General features: G+C 41.3%; 3 protein-coding genes across 4 annotated transcripts in view; 2 read left to right on the top strand and 1 right to left on the bottom strand.

Annotated features, from left to right (window-relative positions):
- The window catches only part of LOC110532571 (actin-like protein 6A), a 758,238-nt gene that overhangs the window by 327,845 nt on the left and 408,440 nt on the right, over positions 1-21,953 (top strand). The gene's annotated exons all lie outside the window — the stretch shown is intronic.
- On the bottom strand, positions 4,565-10,066 carry LOC149985402 (uncharacterized). Its single transcript, XM_090239745.1, has one exon. The coding sequence runs from the start codon at positions 8,207-8,209 to the stop codon at positions 4,703-4,705; it is 3,507 nt and encodes a 1,168-aa protein (XP_090095871.1). The 5' UTR covers positions 8,210-10,066; the 3' UTR covers positions 4,565-4,702.
- LOC149985401 (protein ANKUB1-like) lies at positions 12,021-21,419 on the top strand. The gene is made up of 5 exons (XM_090182265.1): positions 12,021-12,097; positions 14,340-14,523; positions 19,469-19,679; positions 19,823-19,937; positions 20,385-21,419. Exons 1-5 carry the CDS (start codon positions 12,021-12,023, stop codon positions 21,322-21,324), a joined length of 1,527 nt encoding a protein of 508 aa, XP_090038391.1. The 3' UTR covers positions 21,325-21,419.

Genomic DNA, 21,953 nt, shown 5'->3' with positions numbered 1-21,953 from the left:
AGGAACGCGAAGCGAGGCGGCCCGCGAAGCGAGGCGGCTACACCCTGTGGCCACGAGGGATGAAAGAGAGAAGAAGAGGGGATGTGCAGGGAAGGGATGTGAGGAAGATGAGAGTGGGGATCAGAACAGCAACCAATGGAGGAGCAGAGTCCCGCTCCCGCCCATTTCCAGAGACACCAATCTCAGACCTGTGTTTGCCTCGCCAAACTCCGGCCAGATACTCACCACCTCACTGGAGGCCTTTTCTCTCCACTGCGACCGCACACCCAGAGAAAACGCCATATACTGTTTGGCCTTGGCCAGGTTAGTCCAAGTTTAAATGACAGCTACGGTGAATACGAATATTTCTCTGGAGGTTTCTTATGAAAGGTGTGAATACTGTCAGAAGAAGCCTCCTATAATCAGTGGTGGGGGGGGGGACACATGTAAAAGCTGTTTACACACTTTTTATTTTATTTTGTTCAAGCATTTACCCACCTTTTGTGGAAGATGCATTGAAAGTAGAGGGAGCGTTACTTCTTTAATCCTGAATGGCAATCAGCATTTACCAGTCAATGTTTTTACCACTACATCACTGCCTATGATATACCCTTATCCTCCCTGAATAGATTTCAGTACAAACAAATCATGAGCCAACCATCATGCTTAGAAGGTACATAGTCAAATCAAATCAAACTTTATTTGTCACATGCGCTGAATACAACAAGTGTAGATCTTTCCGTGAAATACTTTACTTACAAGCCCTTAACAAACAGTGCAGTTCAAGAAGAGTTGAAGAGAATATTTACCCAATAAACTAAAGTAACAAATAATAAAACAGTTGAACTTGTCCGGTGGCCATTTGATTAATTGTTCAGCAGTCTTATGGCTTGGGGTTAGAAGCTGTTATAGGTTTACCCTAACAAGTCCTGAAACAAATCATGAGCCAACTATCATGCTTAGAAGGTATATAGTGTCAGTCTTATTGGTTCACCCTAACAAGTTGTTTCAGTATGGGGAGAGGATAGAATGTAAGGGCGCTTCATTAATGTATTGAGGCCATTACATATACAGTATTTCACAATGCTAGGACACAGATTTGGTCTCCTAACCTTGTTCTGGTTGATTGACTCTCTAACAGTGCCTTCACACAGAGACCATGGTTGCAGCAGCTGAATGTAGCGCGGACTCTGTCCAGGAGGAGTGCTCAGCACATTGGGTAGACACCAGGATCCTGGTCATTAGACTGCTGAATAGCTTCTACCCCCAAGTCATTAGACTGCTGAACAGCTTCTACCCCCAAGTCATTAGACTGCTGAACAGCGTCTACCCCCAAGTCATAAGACTGCTGAACAGCTTCTACCCCCAAGTCATAAGACTGCTGAACAGCTTCCACCCCCAAGTCATTAGACTGCTGAACAGCTTCTACCCCCAAGTCATTAGACTGCTGAACAGCTTCTACCCCCAAGTCATTAGACTGCTGAACAGCTTCTACCTCCAAGTCATTAGACTGCTGAACAGCTTCCACCCTCAAGTCATTAGACTGCTGAACAGCTTCTACCCCCAAGTCATTAGACTGCTGAACAGCTTCTACCCCCAAGTCATTAGACTGCTGAACAGCTTCCACCCCAACTCATTAGACTGCTGAACAGCTTCTATCCCCAAGTCATTAGACTGCTGAACAGCTTCTACCCCCAAGTCATTAGACTGCTGAACAGCTTCTACCCTCAAGTCATTAGACTGCTGAACAGCTTCTACCCCCAAGTCATTAGACTGCTGAACAGCTTCCACCCTCAAGTCATTAGACTGCTGAACAGCTTCTACCCCCAAGTCATTAGACTGCTGAACAGCTTCTACCCCCAAGTCATTAGACTGCTGAACAGCTTCCACCCCCAACTCATTAGACTGCTGAACAGCTTCTACCCCCAAGTCATTAGACTGTTGAACAGCTTCTACCCCCAAGTCATTAGACTGCTGAACAGCTTCTACCCTCAAGTCATTAGACTGCTGAACAGCTTCTACCCCCAAGTCATTAGACTGCTGAACAGCTTCTACCCCCAAGTCATTAGACTGCTGAACAGCTTCTACCCCCAAGTCATTAGACTGCTGAACAGCTTCTACCCCCAAGCCATAAGACTGCTGAACAGCTTCTACCCCCAAGTCATTAGACTGCTGAACAGCTTCTACCCCCAAGTCATTAGACTGCTGAACAGCTTCTACCCCCAAGTCATTAGACTGCTGAACAGCTTCTACCCCCAAGTCATTAGACTGCTGAACAGCTTCTACCCCCAAGTCATCAGACTGCTGAACAGCTTCTACCCCCAAGTCATCAGACTGCTGAACAGCTTCTACCCCCAAGTCATTAGACTGCTGAACAGCTTCTACCCCCAAGTCATTAGACTGCTGAACAGCTTCTACCCCCAAGTCATTAGACTGCTGAACAGCTTCTACCCCCAAGTCATCAGACTGCTGAACAGCTTCTACCCCCAAGCCATCAGACTGCTGAACAGCTTCTACCCCCAAGTCATCAGACTGCTGAACAGCTTCTACCCCCAAGTCATTAGACTGCTGAACAGCTTCTACCCCCAAGTCATTAGACTGCTGAACAGCTTCTACCCCCAAGTCATTAGACTGCTGAACAGCTTCTACCCCCAAGTCATTAGACTGCTGAACAGCTTCTACCCCCAAGTCGTTAGACTGCTGAACAGCTTCTACCCCCAAGTCATTAGACTGCTGAACAGCTTCTACCCCCAAGTCATTAGACTGCTGAACAGCTTCTACCCCCAAGTCATTAGACTGCTGAACAGCTTCTACCCCCAAGTCATTAGACTGCTGAACAGTTTCTACCCCCAAGTCATCAGACTGCTGAACAGCTTCTACCCCCAAGTCATCAGACTGCTGAACAGCTTCTACCCCCAAGTCATTAGACTGCTGAACAGCTTCTACCCCCAAGTCATTAGACTGCTGAACAGCTTCTACCCCCAAGTCATTAGACTGCTGAACAGCTTCTACCCCCAAGTCATCAGACTGCTGAACAGCTTCTACCCCCAAGCCATCAGACTGCTGAACAGCTTCTACCCCCAAGTCATCAGACTGCTGAACAGCTTCTACCCCCAAGTCATTAGACTGCTGAACAGCTTCTACCCCCAAGTCATTAGACTGCTGAACAGCTTCTACCCCCAAGTCATTAGACTGCTGAACAGCTTCTACCCCCAAGTCATTAGACTGCTGAACAGCTTCTACCCCCAAGTCATTAGACTGCTGAACAGCTTCTACCCCCAAGTCATTAGACTGCTGAACAGCTTCTACCCCCAAGTCATTAGACTGCTGAACAGCTTCTACCCCCAAGTCATTAGACTGCTGAACAGCTTCTACCCCCAAGTCATTAGACTGCTGAACAGTTTCTACCCCCAAGTCATTAGACTGCTGAACAGCTTCTACCCCCAAGTCATTAGACTGCTGAACAGCTTCTACCCCCAAGTCATTAGACTGCTGAACGTTAATTAAATGGCCACCTGCACTATTTGCATTGACCCCCTTGGTTATTGATGTATTTTTCTAATTGTTTTCCACTGACTCTCTTGAATTGGCTCGATGCACATTCACTACACTCTACCCACACATTCACTGTGACACTGACCGACTTTCACACTAGCTGCTGCTACTGTGTTTATTATCTATCCTGATTGACTAGTCACTTTTACCCTTACCTACATGTACATACTGTATTACCTCAACTACCTCGCACCCATGCACATTGACTCGGTACTGGTACTCCTTGTATATAGCCTTGTTATTGTTATTGTGTTACTATTTAGAAAATATTTTCTTACTTTTTAACTCTGCATTGTTGGGAATGGGCTCGTAATAAAGCATCTCACAGTTGTTTTCGGCGTATGTGACCAATACGATTAGATTCTCATCTGAACAAATGAATGCTCTCGTTGTTATAATGAGGAATTTATTTAAATAATTTGGTTTTCCTTGAAGATTTGAATGTGCTGAGAAAGCCTTTCGTGATGGATCTAGACAATCTGGTGAAAAGGGAGGGTTTGCGACTCTTCTCTTCAAGTGGGAAGGACGATGCGATATCATAAATTCCCTCTGGAGAAAAGGAGCCATGAGATGTTGTCATCGTCTCTGCAACGAAAGACCATCCAGCATGCCATCAATTTACATTTTTACTCATTTATCAGACACTCTTATCCAGAGAGACTTACAAGGAGCAATTAGGATTAAGTGCCTTGCTCAAGAGCACATTGACAGATTTTGCCTCGTGAACTCAGGGATTCTGAACCAGCAACCTATCGGTTACTGGCCCAACCTCTTAACCCACTAGGCTACCACCCAGCCCACAGTACAGTATGTCATAGGTAACAACTCAGAGGAGTACAACGTCTTTCCAAATGAATTAGTGGAATGGTAAAGGGATAATGTCTCAGTCTTGACTGAGCAGCAGTCTAAACAGCAGCAGGGCTTACCTGTAAAGTACACAGTAGGGGAAATGTTCTGAGGCTGGTACTCCAGAGACTCTTGAGGACAGAGGTTCTTACTAACTTTCTTGGAACCCTGGTTGGTAGGAAAAGGCACATTAAAACAAACTGAAATGTTTTCGATATCTTAAAGTACAGCATATCAACTGCAAAGAAGCAGTGCAATGCCATGACACAAAGAATCATATAAAAGGTCAACAGCAGTGTTATTTATGAAAGATGTATGTGTACTATACCTTTGTATTGAAGGTGAGGACCTGCTCTCCAGTACTGCTGATGGTATCCCTTTCCAAATCAAACACGCCTTCTACAATGTCACTGGTGGCCACGCTGGTAGCGGACTCAAAATAACATTTAGCAGTGGCTTTGGTGATCATTTGAAGAATGACCATGCAAGTAGAAGTCTTTGGATCGTTCTGGACTGAAACATCAAAGTTTATGTTTTCATACTCATCTGACCACTGTCTCAGGAAGCACTTCACTGTCTCTTCAGCAAATATCTGGAGAAGCTGAGAGGAGAGCTCCTTGGATATGGCACATTGTTCCTTTCCCCATTTCAGCCTTGAAAGAATGGAGTCTGAAGCACTTTTGGCTGCTTCCAATGTTAAGACCTGTGGAGTGCTGTGGCTGTCCTGAAGGGCTATCACTTTATCCACCAATTCATGGCTGAAAATGTGGATGGTCCAAGTGGAAATGATTTTTCTCAATTTCCTAACAGCAGATCGGAGGTCGTCAAGATGTGAAGCACCCTGTCCATTTTCCTGTGTGTTCTCAACACTTTCCACCATAATGTCCACTACCACCCCAGCAGCTTGCCTGACTTTGTCCACAAAGGTTACAGGAAGTAAGTCCTCTGTGTGAAAGAAGTCCTCAATGATTGTGTTTCTAACAATGGGAAAGTCAATCTGAGCAGGAAACTCAGTGGGGATGGGAGTCCCGGGTAAAGCAAAGTGCCATTTCGATTGCCTTAATTTTGAAGTAGGTGTTAGAGAGATAGAAGAGCGTGAAGAAGAGGTATTTCTTGTATTTTGGCTGTCAGCACTCCTACAACGGATCGTGCCAATATCCTCCAGCATGGATCCTGAGAGCTCAGTGGTTTTAGGTAGTAATTTGTGCGGAATGTCCACACAGGCATCGTTTCCACCAGGTGTAACACTGCTCTGGTTGACCTCAAGATGGCAGAGACTTGCTCTTTGTGAAGCAGGACTGCTTTGATATGTAAAGATTTGGATTGAACCAAGTGTTGTGTCTGATCTTTGAAGATCTTTTCTGAGAAACTCCGTAATCTTACTTTGCAGACTGTAGTAGATGTTACGAGCAACAGACCAGATTCTTTTCTCAGAAACCTGTCCAGTGGTGAGCAGGGAGGTTCCAGATACCATGTCAGATGATTGGGTGGTCTGGGTGAGCTCCTGCTGGTCTTTCACCATGGTTTGTATAATATCAGTAGATGTGGTGGATGTAGATACAGACTGGAGGTACTTATCTGTTGTACCTTCCTCCGCAATGTTAAATGATCTAGAGAGGACCTCACTCACTCCTTTCTCAGCTTTGGTTTGGAACTCATGACTAGAGAGTTTTTGGAGGCTCTTTGTTGAAAGACTGTGGGAAGATGCAATGCCTTTGGAGGCAGCCGTGCTGCAATCTAGACTTACTGGAGAGGTTCGCTCAGGAGAACCTTGGAGACGTTCAAACATGTCTTCACATGGTGTTGGGGACCTTGACAAGGAGATGTCCTTCAGCTGAGACAGAACACCACCTACCAACATGTTGACCTCAAGGGACATATCAGATATTTTCTTTCCTACTGTGGAGAAGCAAGGTGCATTTGATGCCTGATCCTCGCATGAGGTCAAGATTGTTGAAATGACCTCTTTGGTACTATTGGTCAGTAGAGCCTCGTCTGTTTCAGTCCAGAGAAGTTTTGAACTCTCGCTGACACCCCTGTGTAGAGCCACTTCAAGGTTCAAACTGTGCAAGTGAGGCACACTCTTACTAGCTTGCCTCAAGTCCTGGCTTGCCAAACAAATGTGCTCCTTAGTCCCAAGATGTCCAGAGTCCTCTGTGGGTATATGACTAGACATTCTGCTCAGCATGTCTGACCTCCGCTGATGAATGATGAAGTCCTTTAATGTCTTCTGAATATTGTTATATAAACTAGTGGTAGCAGACCAGATCCTGCTCTGTAGCTTTTGTGCATTTTCCTGGAGGTCAGGTTCTCTCTCCTCTACTTCTGCAGGTTGCGCCGAGCTCTGCAGGTCTTCCACAAATGTTTCAATGATGCCAAAGGCAGCAGAATCCGCACAAATATCCTTTGACCATGTGTACTGGTTTTGAATGGAACAAGACCTGGATGCTACAGAATAAGCAGGCTTTGCACTAGTTAAGCTACTGGTGGACTTTTTAACTAGGAACTCACTCACTGCTTGAGTGGCATTTCTCTTAAATTCCTCACTTGAGAGTTTTCTAATACAATCTAACAGACTGGTCAAAGAAGCTGTGGCCTTACTTCTGCTGTCCTCAATTTGACAGGGGAACTCACATACTATTGGTGATGAGGCCCTGGAATGGGCAATATCCCCAAGCTGAGCCAGAACACCCTCTACAAATGTCTCTCTCTCAATAGAGAAGCCTGATCCTTTTTCTCCAACAGTGTACAGGGGGTCCTCCTTTGACATCTCAGTGTTGTACAAGACCAGAAGCTCTGAGATGACTTCTTTGGTGCAAGTTGTCAGAAGGAGCTTGCTTTCTTCTGACTCAGTTTTTGCCCAAAGAAGTTTTGAGCTCTCACTTAGGCCTCTTTGTAAAGTAACTTCACCAGTGGACTCTGGCAACTGAGGCTCACTCTTACTGGGCCTATATTTCATGTCTAAGCAAGGAAGTGGAACTGTCTCCTTAAACTCAGAATTTGTGATGTTGTCATCAGATGTGACAATGCTCTTTAGGGCAAATCGCTGAAGCTTGTCGAAATAATCTTTCAAGTTGTTTTGGATGCTGTGGTAAATGTGAACAGCAGCAGACCAGGCACTCTTCTGTTGGGGACTCTCTTCAGATTCAGCCAAGGACTTCATATCTGACACGAAAGTCTTAACAACTACTGACGCTGCTGAGCCCACTGGGTGAATTGACTCTGTCTTTACAATGCCAGACAATGTTTGACCTGATACAGCACCTGTTAACTCAGACTGAATGACTGAACTAGGAAAGCTCAAACTACTGACTTTTTTGGCAAGAACTCCACTCACTGCTTGTATTGCTGATGTTTGAAACTCCCGGCTAGAGAGTTTTTGGATGCTCTTAGATGTGAGCGTGCAGGAGGAACCAGATTCACTAATATTGTAGCTGCTCTCGTATTTCCTTATCAGGGCATCAAGATCCTCAATGAAGCCAACATGCGATGCCAAAAACGTGATCTTGTCCTTCAGATCTTCCAGCAAATTCTGTTCGTTCTCGTCAACAAAAGCCACCATTGTGTCAGAGATGGTGGTCATGACTTGCCCTGTTAGACTCTTGCTCTCTTGGTCAACTTTTTCAAGTTTAAAAGCCAGCTCTCTCACCATGCTCTCAGTCACCTTGGTCTGTGAGTCTCCCCTTACCGGTGTCACTAGAGAGGTTTGACTTGCGGAGGCACTCTTAACGACCACTGATAAGGCCGACTTGACATCTTTAGCCAACTCTGCCATTACAGCAGGGGTTAGCATCATAGAGCCTGCACTTCCAGATGGAGAATTGGACATGCATGCAAGTTTGGAGAGAGAACATTGCAGGCTGTCCTGCACACAGGTGACAAGGGTGTCCTCTGAGACACCTAAGAGGACTTGTAGCGTCTCAGAGTTGGTTGTTTTCTTCTGCACATCAGACAGAGAGGTTAGAGTCCTTGGGAAAAAAAACCGCAGAAATCATCAAAGTCAAACAAATAATATGTAAGGCTGTGATGCACATTCAGTGTGTCAAATACATCTGCACCATTGAAAACAATGAGGAAAACGCTGCTGTTTCTCTGAGAAAAAACCTTAGTGTGATGTCAGCCTAACTGCTTAATTTCTAAAGCCCAATAAAATGTATTTTGTATAAGTCATTTGTATTGAAACTGGCGTGTAGATATCTATCTATCCTGGCAATATCTATCCTCTACAAAAATCCAAATTGCTATAAACTTCAAATACTGTAACTTCTAATAACTTCAAGGACAATCATAAATACAAGGCAGTTTGAAGAAATGTTAAAGGGAAATTTCTAAATGTTTCAACTTCATATTCATCATCTCCAGCACCACCCCTACATCAGCATATGTGAAAAACGGTAATTTCTATGTTTTGTAGTAAAAAAAGAAAGAGGAAGATAAGTGTTTTCTATGACATCATCAACCAATTAGTAGGAAATGCCTACTCATAATTGGTTAAAATCACACGATGCACACTGATGATGTCATTAGAATCTAGAGCTGAGCATTTAACCAACATTTTTGTTATTTTTCGGTTTTTAAACAATTAATTGACCGACGTCGGCTCAATTATTTGAATTCCATATAGTTAATTTTTTTCTTCTTCTGTGAGCTCGATGCTCAGTTTCTGTAGAGATAAATCAGATCAAGCACGAACTATGCAATGTAGTAGGGAGTTGTAGTTTCCAACAGGCCAATATTCTACATAGTTTAGCACAGAAAATATGGCAATTAATTCCCATAATCCATTGCACGCCCACTTGCTTGTCCACTCTGTGTGGAGCAGATACGGAAACCTCATTGACTGAGACGGAGAGACGAGAGAATGCATGAGAGAGATAAAAAGCAGTTGCGTTGCGAGGATTCTCTACCTGGAAATACATGATCTAAGTGATTGACAGTTGGTGTTCAGCGGTCATAAAAGTAGGTCTTATTTACTTAGAAGAACTACTAAAATAGTGATTTTGTCAGACAGGATAAGCAGCAGCTCTATAGAGATGAGTTGATGACTTGGAATGAAATAATAAAGTCATCAAATAAATATTTTATATGAGAAAGTAAATGATGGTTGATAAGTCATAAACAGTAATGGACAGTCACTACCATCATGGGACTTTTATTCATTGTTTTATTATGTGTTGTTACAGCATTCAACACACATAATCCATAGTGCATTCAATGTCTAAAAAAAGTATTGAAATCCAAAACCGTGATTATTTTTTAAATATTTGAATGGAAACCAAACCAACCTCAAAAAGCACTAATTTCTCAGCACTATTGGAAACAGTTACGACCCTCTATATTTGTTTTACTACAAAGCATGGAAATGTGTAATTTTCACATATGGTGATGCTGGAGATGAATATGAAGTTGTTAAATTTCCCTTTAAGAACATACCTCATGGCCCCCTTGGGCAGGTAGCTTCCACTGCCCAGACTGCCCTTAGTCAGGTAAATCTCCTTGAACTTAAGTTGTGATTCCTGTTCTTCTTCCTCTTCCTGCTCCATACAGTTGGAGGAAGGGTAGGGAGTCGGGATGCGAAAGCTATTGTAAGACTTTCGACTGCCTGGCCTCTTAGGTACACCAGCCTCAGTAAATCTCACGCGGGACTTGGTGTTAGTCTTATCGTCTAACAGACTGGTGAGTGACGCTGTGAGAGATCTCTGTGATAATGGAGAAGAGGCAGCATCTTGGATGCCCAGTAGTTCGTAAAGACCTGGGATGATGATCTGCATCAGCTTGTCCGATAAAAACTGGACAATCCTCAGACACAAGCCGGCAAGCTGTTGTTTTGTCAGCTGTATTCCAGAAACAGAAGAAGTGTTTTAAAATGTTGCATAGTGCGTCTTTCAAAAGCTTATGAACAAGGTTAAACATTAGGCAGAGTTTTCATGGTAATCTGATTAAATTGTCAGTAACATGATCTTACCGGGTCAAACATGCCCTCACGAATCCCCCTCCATTGCCTGAAAACAATATTGTTATAAATGTTGTCATATCAGGATGCGTGGCAGAATAGTTTTTATTTAATTATTTGCCTGATCGTGAAGTTATACTTGCTTTGTGTCAGTTGTTTTGGCAAAATTGCAATGTGACAACTTTTCTAGCACTGAACATTTTTTTCCGATTGATCAGTTTCTAATTTGATCCTATTTCCTTGAAGGTGTGATAGTACCAAAGAAAACAGAACATACTTCTCAGTTAGGTTTTGAAGGAAGTCCATAAGTGTCAGATGTTCCACATTGTTGAGCTTTCCCTCTTCTGAGGTTTCCATCACTGAGGTTGCTCTGCTCCTGGTAGAATTGCTCTGCTCCTGGTAGAAATGTAATTATATTGCAAATAATCAAACTTAATTAACAACAAATATCATACTGAAATAATTATTAACTGTTAAAGAGGGGAGGAGCATTGGCAACGTTGGGCCAATTAAACAACTGCAACACAACAGAGATGGTTGTGGTACGTCAACATTGCCAATGATAGCATCACTGAAATGACAAGGTCAACTTACCATCTCATTGACAGCTTCAGAGGTCAGGTGGTCATCCATCACACAGACAGGCAGGTCTAGAGACTGGGACAAGGCTCTATGGTCATAACCAGGAGAGAATGGAAACATCAGAGCAGTCCCAATGGCAGAATCTAACCACTGTCTTCATGTCAAAGACTCACTCACTCATTTGCTTTGTCAAACCTACCCCTTAGAATGACTTCGATATTAAAAACCCAGGCTTTCCTAAAATGTTTACCTCAGCCAGTCTAGAACCCAGGTGTGTCTACAAAACACATGTACTCCTCCATAAGGTTCATGGCTTGCCTATTGTTTTATCCCAGTACAAGAGGGGCAACTGGATTCAGGATTAAACACAAGCAGTCTTTAAGGTATATCTTATTACAGTTTAGGCCTACCTTATTATTTTCTTCCATCTGGCAATATCATTTTAAGGAATGAAATCTGTTTTGTTGCTAGTATTATTAGTAACTGTAGGAAAATACAGCTGTAAAGTACAAGAATCAGCTACTTTCTGAAGGGCAGCCAAGCTCATAAGCAATTTAGAACCTACAGACAATTATGACAAAATTGGAACGCATGAATGCGTCACAAACGCCTTGTGGTCACGTGTTATTTTAGGGCGTGGCTCCGCATTCGTGACCGGTTCTCATATTTATTTTTCCCGGTATCCGTTAGTGCTGGAATTTGCGATTAATACTTTTCTCATGCCGAAACCGGATTAAATACATACCGGTAGTTAAATGACAAAAAATATGATATTCGCAATGTCATTAAGCAACAACAACAACAACAAAAACATAAATAGCTACTACAATTTCTAAACATGATTTTGTCATCAGTTCAGTACCATTTGTTTGATTCTGTGGACCCACGACTAGACTTTATCCATGTTAGCTAGTTGCTAGCGATGCTAGTCAGCATAGGCTGCTACGTGATAAACAGTTCGCGTTAGCGAATTAGCTACCTAGCTAGCCAGCCTAACAAGCTGTCAAATCCAATGGAAACCGATGCAACCCTGCAGCCAAATAAGGGCTAGCTCGATGAGCAAGCTAGCAAGACGGGTGTGACCGTTAACAGCGTGCATGCACAAATGCATGACGACACATTGTATCTCAGTGAAGCAGGCATGCAGAACGAGATCGCCCCACCAAGCCAGATAGTAGAGGGGTACAACAACGCCGGGACACAGAGGCATAGCTCATACAATTATATTTTGTTCCAGTTAATGACAATACATGTTGAAAAATAAATACCTGCGTCAAATATATGGCATCGCATGCTAGTGTAAAGATAGCTTGCATTATTTTATTTTTTTAAATCCGGTGACCACTAGATGTCCTCGTATATCCACATTTAGATCAACTGTACTTGATTTTTCATCAGTACTGTGAATGACAAGCCCACTGAATCTAGTTTAATAATCTTTATACTCAGCAGGTAGAGGCCTAGGTACTTCAAATCAGTGCTTAATTTTGAGCAGGATCATGACAGAACAGGATCCGGCACCGTTCCGTTCTGGACTGTTTTGTTCCGGAACCTACTTGGCCGAATCCGGTACCTCTCGTGCCATGAAAAATAATTTTCACTTTTTGCTATGTAACAATTATAATAAAAGCGATCAAAGTTCATTCGAGTTGCCTCTTCGTCAATTATCCTGCCCCCTCATCTCTCCAGAGTTGCACTTCATCATTTGTTTCCTTATAGAATCATAGCTGCATGAAGGGTTCTGGAGGAATTTTCTAAAGTTACGGAATTACTGATGTCTGTTCAGAAATAAATGAAATCATTCAGAATAGCCTAATACGTCATGAGAAGCCCTATAATTTAGCTACAGAGGACCAATAGCTTCTTTTTTAAATAGCCTAGCTGCGGATTGTAGCCCAATAACAAAGAATAGCCTACAGTCGGGAACGCGAGGCAAATCTGTCAGTGAAAAAACAGCAGGCAGACAAAACAGGCCTTTTGCAATATTTCAAATACAATCGATGGAAAACACAGATTGAAAAGCAATGACTCTTGCTGAAAAGATAAGACTATGCTGTAGACTACCAAAATATTTGATCAACTCCCAAACATTGTTTTACAAAACAGAGAGAGGGAGAGATAGGCTTTTGACACGAGCGCATCGACAATCTCCAGCGAGTGAGCTGCGCATCATTGGGTGAGTCAGTGAAACTGGAAAGCATTTTTAGGACTAATTTCCTCCTCATATTGTAGCCTACTATATGTTTCTCCACAAACCTAGGCCTATAGGCTATTGATGGATTCAAGACAAGGTCGTTTTTATTGATCTCAGATACTAAGTTTGTCAGTGTCAAAGTAGCCTGCCATTTCGATCATTTGTGCGGATTAAAAAAAAGATAATGCCAAAGTCTCCAGTCATGTAAAAGGATGTAGAATTGCACGAAATGCGGTTTTAAAAAGGCCAACACTTTCCCGGACCCTAGGCTACTAAAAATGTTCCCCATGTGTGCGTGCACCTTTTATAAGTGGCTCTACCCAAATGTGATGATATCAAATCAAATGTATTTATATAGCCCTTCGTACATCAGCTGATATCTCAAAGTGCTGTACAAAAACCCATTCTAAAACCCCAAACAGCAAGCAATGCAGGTGATGATATGCGTTCAATGCTCTATTATAAAAGGTGATCTTTTTTCTCATGAGTTCTGGTACCACAGAACCCCCCCTCTAGCACCCACTCTTTGTTCTGGCACCTCCCAATTTACAAATTAAGCTCTGCTTCAAATTTTTATTTTACAAGGCAAGTCAGTTAAGAACAAATTCTTATTTTCAATAAAGGCCTAGGAACAGTGGGTTAACTGCCCTATAGCAATAAGGCACCTCGGGCTTCCCGAGTAGTGCAGTGGTCTAAGGCACTGCGTAGTACTAGCTGTGCCACTAGAGATCCTGGTTCAAGTCCAGGCTCTGTCGCAGCCGGCCGTGACTGGGAGACCCATGGGGCGGCGTACAATTGGCCCAGCATCATCCGGTTTAGTGGAGGGTTTGGCCGGCAGGGGTGTTCTTGTCCCATCACGCACTAGTGACTCCTGTGGCGGGCCAAGCGCCGTGCACGCTGACACGGTCGACACGGCTGGTTAAGCGGGCATGGTGTCATGAAGCAGTGTGGCTTGGGTTGTGTTTCGGAGGATGCACGGCTCTTGGCTCTCGCCTCTCCCAAGTCCATATGGGAGTTGTAGCAATGGGACAAGACTGTAACTACCAATTGGATACAACTAAATTGAAAAAAAAAAAAAGTCACATGATGGGTTTGTGGTATATGGCCAATATACCTCCGCGTTGCGGAGAACAGCCCTTTGCCGTGGTATATTGCCTTATTTCTTAATTGTACACAATTGGACACTTTTACAATTATTGTGTGGGACACCCTCCATTACGGCTCCATCAGTTTTGAGCCCTCTCACTCTGATTGTATAGGACACTCGCAGGATTACTTCCACGTGCAACTGTCAGACGACAAGCAGGTGAGGCACTTCCTGGAGCTGAGCTATGCTGGTGCCATCCTTCGGGACAGCTGGGTCCTGACAGACGTTGGCATCACCCCTAGCAGTGCCATCTGCTGCCTGCTGAAGGTACCAGCCGAACACCTAGCTGTTTCTACCCGTGCTTGAAAATGCATATCAAAGTGAGCTGGCTATTGCTTGAAACAGCTTCATACTATCATTAACATAAAGTGTTTCAGATATAGTGTGGTAATATATAGTATGGTGATATATATATAGTGTGGTGATATATAGTATGGTTAAATAGTATGGTTATATAGTATGATTATATATATAATGGTGATATAGAGTGTGGTAATATATAGTATGGTGATATAGTATGGTTATATAGTATGGTGATATATATAGTATGTTTAAATAGTATGATTATATATATTGTGGTAATATATAGTATGGTGATATAGTATGATTATATAGTATGATTATATAGTATGGTTATATAGTATGATTATATAGTATGGTTATATAGTATGATTATATAGTATGGTTATATAGTATGATTATATAGTATGGTTATATTGTATGATTATGTAGTATGGTTAAATTGTATGATTATATAGTATGGTTATAATAGTATATATATAGTATGATTATATATATTATGGTTATATATATAGTAAAGTGATATATAGTGTGGTGATAAATAGTATGGTTATATAGTATGGTTAAATAGTATGATTATATATATTATGGTGATATAGAGTGTGGTAATATATAGTATGGTGATATAGTATGGTGATATAGTATGGTGATATAGTATGGTTATATAATATGGTTATATAGTATGGTTATATAGTATGATTATATAGTATGGTTATATATATAGCATGGTGATATATAGTATGATTATATAGTATGGTTATATATATAGCATGGTGATATATAGTATGGTGATATAGTATGGTGATATAGTATGGTTATATAGTATGGTTATATAGTATGGTTATATAGTATGGTTATATATATAGCATGGTGATATATAGTATGGTGATATAGTATGGTGATATAGTGTGATTATATAGTATGGTGATATGATTATATAGCATGGTGATATATAGTATGGTAATATATAGTATGGTGATATAGTATGGTTATATATAGTATGGTGATATATAGAATGGTGATATATAGTATGGTAATATATAGTATGGTGATAAATAGAATGGTAATATATAGTATGGTAATATATAGTATGGTGATATATAGTATGATTATATACTATGGTGATATAGTATGGTGATATAGTGTGGTGATATATAGTATAGTGTGATATATAGTATAGTGATATATAGTATGGTTATATATAGTATGGTGATATATAGTGTGGTAATATATAGTATGGTGATATATAGTATGGTTAAATTGTATGATTATATAGTATGGTTAAATTGTATGATTATATAGTATGGTTATATAGTATGATTATATATATTATGGTTATATATAGCATGGTTATATATAGTGTGGTGATATATAGTGTGGTAATATATAGTATGGTGATATAGTATGATTATATAGTATGCTTATATAGTATGGTTATATAGTATGATTATATATATTATGGTTATATATAGTATGGTGATATATAGTATGGTGATTTATAGTGTGGTAATATATAGTATGGTGATATAGTATGGTGATAAAGTATGGTTATATATATAGCATGGTGATATTTAGTATGGTGATATATAGTATGGTTAAATAGTATGATTATATAGTATGGTGATATAGTATGGTGATATATAGTGTGGTAATATATAGTATAGTGATATATAGTATGGTGATATATAGTATGGTTATATATAGTATGGTGTTATATATAGTATGGTGTTATATAGTATGATTATATATGTATTATGGTGATATATAGTATGGTGATATATAGTATGGTTATATATAGTATGGTAATATATAGTATGGTGATATATAGTATGATTATATAGTATGGTTATATAGTATGATTATATATATTATGGTTATATATAGCATGGTTATATATAGTATGGTGATATATAGCATGGTGATATATAGTGTGGTGATATATAGTATGGTTATATATAGTATGGTGATATAGTATAGTGATATATAGTATGGTGATATATAGTGTGGTAATATATAGTATAGTGATATATAGTATGGTTATATATAGTATGGTGTTATATAGTATGATTATATATGTATTATGGTGATATATAGTATGGTGATATATAGTATGGTTATATATAGTATGATAATATATAGTATGGTGATATATAGTATGGTTAAATAGTATGATTATATAGTATGGTTATATAGTATGATTATATATATTATGGTTATATATAGCATGGTTATATATAGTATGGTGATATATAGCATGGTGTTATATAGTATGGTGTTATATAGTATGATTATATATGTATTATGGTGATATATAGTGTGGTGATATATAGTATGGTGAGATATAGTATGGTGATATAGTATGGTTATATAGTATGATTATATAGTATGGTGATATATAGCATGGTGATATGTAGTATGGTTATATAGTATGATTATATAGTATGGTTATATAGTATGATTATATAGCATGGTGATATATAGTGTGGTGATATATAGTATGGTGATATATAGTATGGTGATATATAGTATGGTGATATAGTATGATTATATAGTATGGTTATATTGTATGATTATATAGTATGGTTATATATATAGTATGGTGATATAGAGTGTGGTAATATATAGTATGGTGATATAGTATGGTTATATAGTATGATTATATATATTATGGTGATATATAGTATGGTGATATAGTATGGTGATATATAGTATGGTGATATAGAGTGTGGTGATATAGAGTGTGGTAATATATAGTATGGTGATATAGTATGGTTATATAGTATGATTATATAGTATGGTTATATATAGTATGATTAGGTGATTTAGTTCATTCAAACAGGTGCCATTAATACAGGTAACGAGTGGAGGACAGAGGAGCCTCTTAAAGAAGAAGTTACAGGTCTGTGAGAGCCAGAAATCTTGCTTGTTTGTAGGTGACCAAATACTTATTTTCCACCATAATTTGCAAATAAATTCATTAAAAATCCTACAATGTGATTTTTCTGGATTTTTTTCTCTCATTTTGTCTGTCATAGTTGAAGTGTACCTATGATGAAAATTACAGGCCTCTCTCATCTTTTTAAGTGGGAGAACTTGCACAATTGGTGGCTGACTAAATACTTTTTTGCCCCACTGTATAGTGTGGTGGTATATAGTATGGCGATATATAGTATGTTGAGGTCACCCTGCTTGAGACTTAAAGTAATATTGCCCTTGCTCAACCAAGACCATGGTTATGGTAGAGTGATTGGTTAGTAAGGACACTGCTTTATACTGAGACCATGGTTATGGTAGAGTGATTGGTTAGTAAGAACACTGCTTCGTGAGTGTGAAGTGTTGTTGTACAGAGGTCCCTGGGTACATGTCCAGAGCCAGACAGGGACAGAACTCACTCTGTCCCACAAAGTTCTGTGGAAGATTTGCTAACAGAGGAGAGTGGTTATGTATCTAAGTACAAATTTAACCATCAGAATAATGTTTATTTGTGTTCCTTAATCCTTACTTACACATCCCATCATTGACATAGTCAAAGCCAGACCTTCTGTCTGTCTCTCCTTCTTGCTGGTTGACTAGAGTGGAAATCTATAGTATTGTATGGTTGACCTGGGATAGAGCTGAAATGTGGCCCGATGTAGTGTTGCCTTTGTACCAAACACCCTTACAGTCATAAACCTTTTCCCCATGTAATCGCCTCGACCTCAGTCTGGTGTTCGCTAACAGTATCTGAAGAGTCTGTATACCCAGTGGTTTATAGTACAGTAGAGCACAGCAGAGTACAGTAGAGCACAGCAGAGTACAGCAGAGTACAGTAGAGCACAGCAGAGTACAGTAGAGTACAGCAGACAGAGTACAGCAAAGTACAGCAGAGTACAGTAGAGCACAGCAGGCCGTATAGTAGGAGAAGAAGAGGCCCTTTGGGTTCATTGAAATACATATTCATAATATTTCTGTTAACAATTTAATCTGCACCCAGATTAGTCTTCAATTTAATTTACACCCAGATTAGTGTTCAATTTAATTAATCTGCACCCAGATTAGTGTTCAATGTGATAGAACAAAACTCAGTACAGCACATTAATTAGAAAATGTTGTTACAAGTTTGAGCCACGAGATGGTGGTAGATTATAAGTTTAAATAGCATGGACCTTTGATTTGTCTCTGGATAGAAATTGCCCTTGGGCACAGATCTAGGATCAGCATACTCTCACCAAATCCTAACCTTTACCATTAACAGTAAAAACACAAACCAGACCTAAGAGCAGTGCAAAGGAGCCAGTTCATCTTAACCCTGTAATTATATGACTCCTAACTTATATATACTGAGTGTACCAAACATTAGAAACACCTTCCTAATATTGAGTTGCACCCCGCCTTTTGCCATCAGAACAGCCTCAATTCGTTGGGGCATGGACTCTACAAGGTGTTTGAAAGCGTTCCACAGGGATGCTGGCCCATGTTGACTCCAATGCTTCCAACAGTTGTGCCAAGTTGGCTGGATGTTCTTTGGGTGGTGGACCACACAGGAAACTGTTGAGTGTGAAAAACCCCAGCAGCATTGCAGTTCTTGACACAAACCGGTGCACCTGGCACCTACTACCCCGTTCAAAGGCACTTAAATATTTTGTCTTGCCCATTCACCCTCTGAATGGCACACATACACAATCCATGTCTCAATTGTCTCAAGGCTTAAAAATCCTTCTTTAACCTGTCCGCTCCCCTTCATCTACACTGAAGTGGATTTAACAAGTGACATCATTAAGGGATCATAGCTTTCACCTGGATTCACCTGGTCAGTCTTTGTCATGGAAAGAACCGGTGTTCATAATGTTTTGTTTACTCGGTGTATAAACACAACATAGGTATTTATGTAAAACAAGTGAATTTACTGAATGTCCATGGTCTTATACTTCAGCGGGAGCCGGTGGTGCGTGTGTTCAGTGCCGTGACGGGGGAGACCCTCTCAGTCTTGGGCACTGTGTTTCTCCTGAGTACGTCTGTGGCCAGGCTCATGACCCTGGTGTCCCAGCAGTGTGGGCTTCCCGTCAGCTCCTTCAGACTGAGCTCTCCCACCAGCCTGCAACTCTACGACTGCAACTGGCTGCACGACTACGCCATTGACCTGGGTATGGCCTTCCTTGTGCAGTAGATCAATGGTCCTCTGGCTCAACACCTTATGGATGTAACATAGAGACAAATGGACTGTATGGAACACATTCTTGGTTCATGGAAACCAGGAGGACAACCTGCATGTGTCTCTGTCTCCCAGGGGCTACTCTACGGTTGGACACCTGGGATGGGTGGGCGGAGTCCCTCAGAGGCTGCTTCCTGGGACACAGACTGACCGTCCAACGACACCTGTCTAGGGAGAGACCTGTGATGAGGTCAGAATACACATCTACACACTGAACTGTATGATAGACTTGCTATCAACAGTGATGGTACTGAACCTTTATATAGCTTACAATGATAGTACTGACCCTGTATATAGCTTACAATGATAGTACTGACCCTGTATATAGCTTACAATGATAGTACTGACCCTGTATATAGCTTACAATAATGGTACTGACCCTGTATTTAGCTTACAATGATAGTACTGACCCTGTATATAGCTTATAATGATAGTACTGACCCTGTATATAGCTTATATTCTCGTGTTTTTTTCCTTCATATGTTTTTTCTCTTACCCTGATATTTAATACTGCATTGTGGGAAAGAGCTTGCAAGTAAGCATTTTACTGTACTGTTTTATAACCCACTGTATCTTGTGAACTTGACAAAAAAAACTTGAAACGTGTTATAAATACATTGATTCTGTATTATTCCAGGTTCCAGCTCCGGGTGGCACTCTACATCGCTGCTTCTCTGGGCCACCTGGACCTGGCCGGCTGGCTGCTGGAGAGGGGGGTGCGTGTCATTGAGCCGGTGGGGGTTCACCCTTACCGTGAGTGGTGCCACCAGACGGCCCACCCCGACGTCGCCAAGTGTCCCGCTGTCGCCTCCATCGAGCTCGGCCAGCTCACCATCCTCAAACTCTGTATCGCCAGCAGCGTTCTGACCCTTGCCTGTCAGGATCCCCAGGGTCGTGACCCCCTGAGGATCGCCCTTCAGTACGGCCACAGGGAGTGTGTGAGTCACCTGGCCACCAAGCTGTGCTCTGTGGTGGTCCTCCCAGGTATGGCCCTGCCCATGCGGACATACCTCCAGATAAAGGGCTGGGTGAGGCTGGGGCAGAGGAGGGCAGCATCCAGGCACTGCATGGGCCTCAACAGGGCTCCGTTCAGGACCAGGGTGGGCGACACGGTCCTGGTGGACGGCTTCACCCTCCCCAAGATGTCTTCCAAGCCCAGGAGGAGTGAGGCCAAGGCGGGTATCAGGGTGATGTCCACAGCCTCTCAAAGTTTGACCCCCATCAACTGCCCATCTCATGTAACCTGCCAGCTCCGCGCCCTGGCATCCCAGGATAAACCTCTTCAACTACCGAAGCAACACCCTGTGGCCACGAGTGATGAAAGAGAGAAGAAGAGGGGATGTGGAGGGAAGGGATGTGAGGAGGATGAGAGTGGGGATCAGAACAGCAACCAATGGAGGAGCAGAGTCCCGCTCCCGCCCATTTCCAGAGACACCAATCTCAGACCTGTGTTTGCCTCGCCAAACTCCGCCCAGATACTCACCACCTCACTGGAGGCCTTTTCTCTCCACTGCGACCGCACACCCAGAGAAAACGCCATATACTGTTTGGCCTTGGCCAGGTTAGTCCAAGTTTAAATGACAGCTACGGTGAATATGAATATTTCTCTGGAGGTTTCTTATGAAAGGTGTGAATACTGTCAGAAGAAGCCTCCTATAATCAGTGGTGGTGGGGGGGGGGGGACACATGTAAAAGCTGTTTACACACTTTTTATTTTATTTTGTTCAAGCATTTACCCACCTTTTGTGGAAGATGCATTGAAAGTAGAGGGAGCGTTACTTCTTTAATCCTGAACGGCAATCAGCATTTACCAGTCAATGTTTTTACCACTACATCACTGCCTATGATATACCCTTATCCTCCCTGAATAGATTTCAGTACAAACAAATCATGAGCCAACCATCATGCTTAGAAGGTACATAATCAAATCAACTCAAACTTTATTTGTCACATGCGCTGAATACAACAAGTGTAGATCTTTCCGTGAAATACTTTACTTACAAGCCCTTAACAAACAGTGCAGTTCAAGAAGAGTTAAGAGAATATTTACCCAATAAACTAAAGTAACAAATAATAAAACATTTGAACTTGTCCGGTGGCCATTTGATTAATTGTTCAGCAGTCTTATGACTTTGGGTTAGAAGCTGTTATAGGTTTACCCTAACAAGTCCTGAAACAAATCATGAGCCAACTATCATGCTTAGAA

The sequence above is a fragment of the Oncorhynchus mykiss genome, chromosome 1, assembly GCF_057628025.1.
Source record: "Oncorhynchus mykiss isolate SJ-2025 chromosome 1, ASM5762802v1, whole genome shotgun sequence".
Classification (NCBI taxonomy): Eukaryota; Metazoa; Chordata; class Actinopteri; order Salmoniformes; family Salmonidae; genus Oncorhynchus; species Oncorhynchus mykiss.
The sequence above is the reverse complement of the archived record's forward strand: the minus strand, read 5'-3'. Positions and strand labels throughout refer to the sequence as shown.

Bases quoted from the DNA above. Each gene is read 5' to 3' on its own strand.
- LOC149985402 (XM_090239745.1), bottom strand. From the start codon at position 8,209: ATGTCCAATTCTCCATCTGGAAGTGCAGGCTCTATGATGCTAACCCCT.
- LOC149985401 (XM_090182265.1), top strand. From the start codon at position 12,021: ATGCATGACGACACATTGTATCTCAGTGAAGCAGGCATGCAGAACGAG. The intron at 12,098-14,339 runs GTACAACAACGC...CGGCTCCATCAG, and splicing joins CCAAGCCAGATAGTAGAGGG to TTTTGAGCCCTCTCACTCTG. The intron at 19,938-20,384 runs GTCAGAATACAC...GTATTATTCCAG, and splicing joins AGGGAGAGACCTGTGATGAG to GTTCCAGCTCCGGGTGGCAC.